Genomic DNA, 7500 nt, shown 5'->3' with positions numbered 1-7500 from the left:
ATATATATATATATATATATATATATATATATATATATATATATATATACACACACATATATATTGAATTTATTTAATGCTTATTCCAGGAAATATACCACTCGTTTGAGACACGTTTTTCCAATACTAAATCCTAATATTAATAGTTCGCTAATATATTTGTAATATAGATTAGTCCATTAATGAGAGAGAGAGAGAGAGAGAAAGAGAGATATATATATATAATTATATGGCATGCATGCACATTATAACTGGTACCCTATGGCTTAGATTTTGCGTTTAAAAGCATTTAAATACAATTAATTAATTAATTTCCCCCCCCCCCCAAAGAAAAAAAAAAAAGAAAAAAGAAAAATGAAAGAAAAAAAGAACACTTGAATTATTTAAACAACGTGAATTATAACGCGTGTGTTACGTGTGTTAAGGAAGTTACATAATGAAAAGTGACGTGTGAGAAATGTGTTGAACGTTAATTGAAAAAAAAGAAAAAGAAAAGAAAGAAAAAAAAAGTAGAAAGGAATAGAAAAAAGATTAATAAAATACTTGTGACGAATAACACAAAGATAGTATTATAAAATTAAGGAAAAAGAAAAGAAAATTAAAAAAAAAAAAAAGAAAGAAAAGAAAGAGAAAAATTGAACTAAACGTAAATATTTCAATCCTTTCTCTTCGAATCTCTGCCGAGTGGTACCAATATTTTGTAAAGAATATTTCTCTCCGTCCTGCCTGCTGCTAAATGAACTAATGTATAAAAACTCAAAAAAGAAAAAAAAAAAAAAGAACAGAAAAAAAATGAAAGAGAAAAGATAATAGATTCGATTATTGATAAAATTATTATTGGCCCTATAACAGCCAATAAAAATAACAATAATACTTTTGCATGTTGTACGGCTGTATTTGCTTCCACGATCTAACGGGAAACTTATTCAAACGAAATTGAGGCTTTGAATTAAGAAACATCGTAATGCGATACCATTATATCGATCTTTTTCAGGATTTTACGAACAAAATGCAAGAAGAAGACAAGTTGCCAATGTACATAGGCCATCGGAATCGGTCGAGATGAGTACGGTTTACGAAGATCCTAGTAACGAAGTTAAGAATAATCAATGGAGGAGAATATTGTTATTGGTTGTGGCTATTACGGTAGGTTGATATGTTTATATCTTTTTTTTTTTTATTTATCTACACACGTAAATATTTATCAAATTGGAGAAATATGTAATCCTTGAATTTTCAATATGGAAAAAAAAAAAGACTATCCCTGTGTTATTATTTATTCAGATACATAACAATAAATATTTTCAAATAGAAAAATTTTTATTCATTCAAATATATTGTATTATATGAAATTTATTTTATTCTTGAAATTTTATTCTATTATTTAATATATATATATATATATATATATATATATATATATATATATATATATATATATATATATTATGTGAAAAAATGTTTTCATTCATATAAATATATATTGTTAAAAAATTTCGACATTACTTATGGTTATTTCAATCCAATAGTTAAATTATTTTTCAAATTATTTTTCTGTCAATTTATCTTATCTATTTATGTTGATACTTGGGGGAAAAAGTAATGTATCTTCTAATAATGTCATAATAATAATCTTTCTTTGCTTAGGTGCACAATATACCCGAAGGCCTTGCCGTTGGTGTTGGTTTCGGAGCGATAGGAAGCAGTGCATCAGCTACTTTTGAAAATGCAAGGTAAGAGATATATGCAAAAAAATTAATTTCATATCCAATTATGAACGATAACATCTACCTTATATGTAAGAGTGTATATACTTTTGATATGTAATAATTTCTTTCTTTCTTCCTTTCTTTTTTTCTGTTTATTTTAATTTTTTTTAAGTTTTATGTTTTCTCTTTTCCTTCTTTTTTTTTTTATGTTTCAATAATTTGTTCTATATGAAAATAATAAAATTCTTTTTAACAGTATTTACTTTTTATACACATATTGCACGGAACACAATAAATTCAGGTATATATATAATAATTAATTATATATAGCTGGAAAAGAAATAAAAGGTATATAATTAATTAAAAGTACACAATAAATTTAATTCTAAAAGTACATTAAATTTGACTTACTAAGAGAATGAAAATTGAATTTGTTATATTTAACAAAGGTTTCTTTTAACAACAAATTTTCTACTTGAAAGAATTTATATTAATTAATATTAATTATCGATGCATATTAATCTCATCATCATATATTTAATATTGATATTTATCTGATAAGAAGTTAAACTCTTATCTGAGATTATTTTATATGATATAAGCCGTAAACATTTTTGAACGATAGTTAAAAATCAATTGTTCCATTTTCATACTAAATTCCTTTTTTGTTTTTCTTAATTTACTCAGATTCAATCTGAAAGAAATTAAAAGACAAAGAAATTTTTGATGCCATGTTCTATATATTATTTGTTTTGCAATTCGCTCTCTCACGTAAAATTGTTTTTCTGCCATTAATCTCTGATATGAGATATCTCAATGGTCGAATATATATATATATATATATATATATATATAGGGAGAGAGAGAGAGAGAGAGAGAGAGAGAGAGAGAGAAATATGTAAGTTAAATTACACGTATACATTAATTAAATCGTCGATAGAAAATAATAATAATAATAATAATAATAATAATAATAATAATATATTAATCATTAAGTGTGCGCAGAAATTTTTTTCTTTTCTTTATTTTTTTTTTTTTTTTTTTTTTTTTTACGTATTCAGGATAACATATACATTTTTGATGATCCCAATAATAAGAGCAACATTATTACGAGGTCTCAAAAGAGCAGATCTAATTATTAAATTAATTTGAATTTATACGCTTTTGACTAATTGTATGTACAAAGTAATGCATCTTATGGTAAATTCGATACTGTAGATATTTATTAAACGTATTGAAAAACTTTTATTATTCATTCGTTTATCAGATCACATTTTGCAATTCATCAAGAAAATTTTAATAATTCTAAAAATGGATGTGCATGTCTTTGACAAAATAATATTACATATGGTCGATAAGTTTATTAATATTGAAAACAAGGTATATATATATATATCTTTCTCTCTCTCTCTCTCTCTCTCTCTGTCTCTTTCTCTCTCTCTCTCTCTCTGTCAGGATCAATAGAAAGTTCGAAAATTTATAATATTATAAATATCGTGACGTTGATTGCACCTCCGCATATTGCGTTCGTATCTCTTTGGGCTAATAATATTTTAATAAAGGCATAAAGAGCGAATATATACGTATGTTTCTTAGTGGAATCAATCGTTTCTATTTGATCGATTATAAGATCCCATAGGTTAAATGCGATGTCAATGAAGCCCACGTTAAGTCTCTCAGTCCTTTGAAAGAAGACGAATACAATTAGAGAAAGAAAAAATGCATTGGGTTTTTCATCGATTAAAAAGAAAAAGAAAAAGAAAAAAAAAGAAAAAAAAAAAAAAAAAAAAAAAAAAAAAAATCATTTCCAATGACGATAAATATTCAAAAGGAATTTGCAATAATACTTATATATTGGAAAATATTTTGTTAAAAGTTTCATATACAAGTTATATATATGTATATATGTATATAGAAAACGTCAGTAATCTCTGCAAATACTCCCTTCCATGATAAACCATTTTCTGATTGTGAACGATTGAAAAATATACCACGCAGTTTGCAAATTTCATTCCTTTGCTTTTTTGTCTGTTTCTCTTTTTTTCTTGTTTTTTATTTAATTATCTTTCGTTCATAGATAGAGAAAGTGACGTACATATTTGAGCTTTTACGTTGCCAATGGCATTTATCTCGATGATTGTCGGCTATGAAAGGATTGGTTTTTTTTTTTTTTTTTTTTTTTTTTTTCATAGATCATCTCCCATTCAAAAATATAATCTCGATAGTTAAATGAAAGAAAGATCAATCCGTGGTATCATCGTATAAGTTTCTCGTATGGACAAATTATTATTTTTATTATGTATATATATATATATATACATATCATCTCATTCTGAATATATATTGATTTTATACGATTTAATTCTTCGCATATATTTCTCATCGTAGCGCGCGTCGTGTACGAACGAATTAAAATAAAAAAAAGTGCGAATTAACGATTTTTATGAATGATCGAATTGTTGTCGAAGCAGTGATTTAATTTATTCTCGCAAGATCGTGGATACGTAGATTTTTTGTTCTTCATTCATTTTCTAAAAACATTTGATTTATCAAAAAAAAAGGATCGTATTTGTTTTATCATAGTCTCACGATACGCGGGAACAATAAAAAGTCACACGTTGCGATTAAGTTTGTTGAAAATTTAGTTATCAATTCTGTTCACAGAGGTCTCTAACATTTCTTTTCGATTACAGTGCCACCTGTACGTATTTTTCACAAGAACGTCGATGATCGGTAATAAGTACGATCGGTAATATCGATTTCGTAAAAAATTTTCACATATATTAATGACAAAATATAATATCGATTTCGATCGTCAGGATCGTTATAGATATTACATCAATTCCGGGGGAAAAAAAAAAGATATTACTTCATTTTTTATTATAGAATATTTAAAAATATTTTTTTAATATAAGTTATGAATTTTTACATTATATACGAATATATACAAAGGAGTCAAATTAAATTTTAAAGAAATAAATGACATATTGAATTATGCATGGCTATTAATCTATGAAATAACAAAGCAATTCTGCCATTAATCCCTGATGCTTTTGCATCATATCTTTAAATGACTTAGTTTCTTTAATGTTTTTACTATTCGTTTTTATAAATAACATGATTACATTCTTTAAACTCGGTACATTATATTTGTCGGCTAAAATGAGATAATCTACAGCATTGGAAATGTTTATATATCTCTCTATTATGTCGGCCAATTTGATTTTCAAATCTTCTATCTGATAAATATTTGCCACTTCCATTAGATCAAAAATCAAATTGTTCTTAGATTCAGTCATCTTGATTTCATCGACTTCTCCGAGATAAAGAAATTTCAATAAAATTTCAAAGACATTAGGATCCACATCCTTGATGTCAATACGGTTTTCATTATTTTCTAACATTTTGTGGGAGAACATAGCCGCAAATACAGGACTCCTAAAGAGTATCGACTTATGTGCTAAAAATTCCTTATCACCGACACTTATTTTAATGTCTGTACATGGCTTTGCATAGTACATCATTTTTAAACGTTCGTAAAGCTCTAATTTTGTTGGAGTTATATCGACAAAAGTATTCATCGTATTCCTTCTTACTACAGGAACATTATGTTCAATGGTAAAATGAACTTCAAAGGCATCATCTTCCTTTAAATCATTGGGTAGGTAACATATAGACCATTCAAAATATTCTGGTGTTTCTTCCCTATTTATGAAATTATCTGTCAACACCAAGGAATTCCGTTTAATTACTATTTTTCGAAACACTGGTGGATTAATAACTTCCAATTCACAAATTATACGAAATAGTGCTTTATCTTTATCCCATCGCATACCTATTTGGCACGCTGCTACGTATCTGTTCAAATAAAACGCTGGAGTTTTGAAATTCCATTGAGAAATCAAAGCTTTTAATGGACGTACATTACAGACATAACTTGTCACCATATCATCAAATGATATATCTTGTTGAATATATGTAGTGGGTTTTGCACAATTCGTATCATCCGTCGACATATTTTACAATTAAAATTAAATTGGTACTTTCTTTTTTTTTTTTTTTTTTTTTTTACTTTATCAAACGTGATCAATGTTTTTTATTCTGTCAATGTTTCTTTCTTCTTCTATGTCTTATTAATTTTATCGAATCTATTAGAAAGATTCTGACCAGATATCTGTGTCGTAATAATAACTATAATAATTGTTAACATTGAACAAAATGCTATGTATGATATACCAACTCATAATATAATTTAAAAGGATAGCTTATTAGATGGCGCTGTACGTGTACGATACTTTAATATCACAAACATATCTTATATTTTTATAGTTCATGATTTATCCCTATTTACGTCCATATATAATCCTAGTATATTAATGCATCAATCATCGCGTTGCGCGTTGAAATAATTCATTTTCAACCAACTTCGATTAATTTCAATCGACGATTAATTCCATCGTCAGTGTTGCCAACAGTAAATAGTTTTAACTGTATATAGTTCTTAACCAATATTTAAAATATCCTTTATTCGTATTATATCTATCAATTTCGATCGTCGTTTTAGCCGATAAAAAAGAAATTTCAATAAAATTTCGATTACCTTAGAAATGATTTCCTTTATGCGAATAATTTCTTTTGTTTTTCATTATTTTCACGTATCGTGCAGAATACATCAAATTGATTCATTCGTCAATTATATTCTTGAAACTTTTTATTATCTTTCGATGCTCGATGATAAATTGAATTTCATATGAATTCTATTGTTTGTCAATCATTTGAATATATTCACCTCACGACAAATTACTTGAACATCGAAGAAATATTAAATAGTCGCACAGTTTAATTCCATTTTGTAATATTATTATTTTATTAAAGTTCATCTCAATGGAATTTATTATTTCCATTGGTTTCACTTACTAAACGAAATTGTATACTAACGTACGTTTCTTTTAATTCTATATGACAATTTTGTTCAGAGTCGTTTAAAAAAAAAAAAAAAAAAAAAAATGAGAACTTTTATAAAATTCACATAATTTTATTCAAAGAGAATTATCATATCTATTAATTTCATATACATGATCAGTACTTATTGATATGTTTTTATCGTAATAGATGTACCTTAACAGGATCGTATAATCTATGATTTAGATTAAAGAATACGTACAACAATGAATGTGATTTTTTTTTTTTTTTATCCACTTATCTACGTAACTAATCTAGTTACTTTTTCATTTTTTATTATTTTTGCTCGGATTACTTAGTTTTTTTTTTTCATTGTAACTGTTGATAATATACCGATCGATTTCGGTCGATACATGCTACTCGTATATCCCAGATATGTATATCGGATAAGCAAAACCGAAGAAATCTTCTTTACCATCGAACGACTTAATTTCTAGAGAGTATATTCTCATCGTAATTCCTCGTTCAAACGTTAGATGGCGACAATGCGAATCGACTTGAAAGCTGTCCTCGTGTAAGATTATCGTGGTAGGAGGTCTCCATGAATGAGTTCCATGGTGGTCGAGTGTGGTAGAGTCGCAGGCAGAGTTTATTGCCGCCGGATCGGACTCGACAGTCGACCAGGGGTTAAAGAAAGGGACGGGAGGGCACGTGTGGCCCTGGAATCCAAGGAGTCCTAGGCGCCGCGCATACCATTCCAGTCTTCTCCCTTCTCCTCTTCTTTCTTCACGCAGCTTATCTTCCTAACTTCTTCCTCGCACTTGGTCTACTGCTACCAGCGATCATGATATCGTATATACCTTTTCGTTCTACGAGAAAATGATCAATC

The 7500-nt window shown here is 27.4% G+C and overlaps 2 protein-coding genes across 5 annotated transcripts in view; one reads left to right on the top strand and one right to left on the bottom strand.

Moving 5' to 3' along the window:
* Positions 1-7500, top strand: part of LOC124952851 (zinc transporter ZIP11) — a 23944-nt gene that overhangs the window by 5041 nt on the left and 11403 nt on the right. For 3 of the 4 annotated variants that reach the window (XM_047503346.1, XM_047503348.1, XM_047503349.1), the window contains exons 3-4: positions 995-1146; positions 1648-1733. In XM_047503346.1, the coding sequence (XP_047359302.1) occupies positions 995-1146; positions 1648-1733 (238 nt within the window). Of the gene's footprint in view, positions 1-994; positions 1147-1647; positions 1734-1881; positions 1943-7500 lie in introns of those variants that run through there. The other variant, XM_047503347.1, reaches the window with a different exon arrangement.
* On the bottom strand, positions 4572-5958 carry LOC124952850 (speckle-type POZ protein B-like). Its single transcript, XM_047503344.1, has 2 exons — positions 5545-5958; positions 4572-5430 (listed from the first exon to the last, which is right to left on the bottom strand). The coding sequence occupies exons 1-2, from the start codon at positions 5723-5725 to the stop codon at positions 4715-4717; spliced, it is 897 nt and encodes a 298-aa protein (XP_047359300.1). The 5' UTR covers positions 5726-5958; the 3' UTR covers positions 4572-4714.

The sequence above is a fragment of the Vespa velutina genome, chromosome 11 (assembly GCF_912470025.1).
Source record: "Vespa velutina chromosome 11, iVesVel2.1, whole genome shotgun sequence".
NCBI classification, from domain to species: Eukaryota; Metazoa; Arthropoda; class Insecta; order Hymenoptera; family Vespidae; genus Vespa; species Vespa velutina.
Note: the sequence above shows the minus strand (reverse complement) of the source record. Positions and strands in the feature narration are given on the sequence as shown.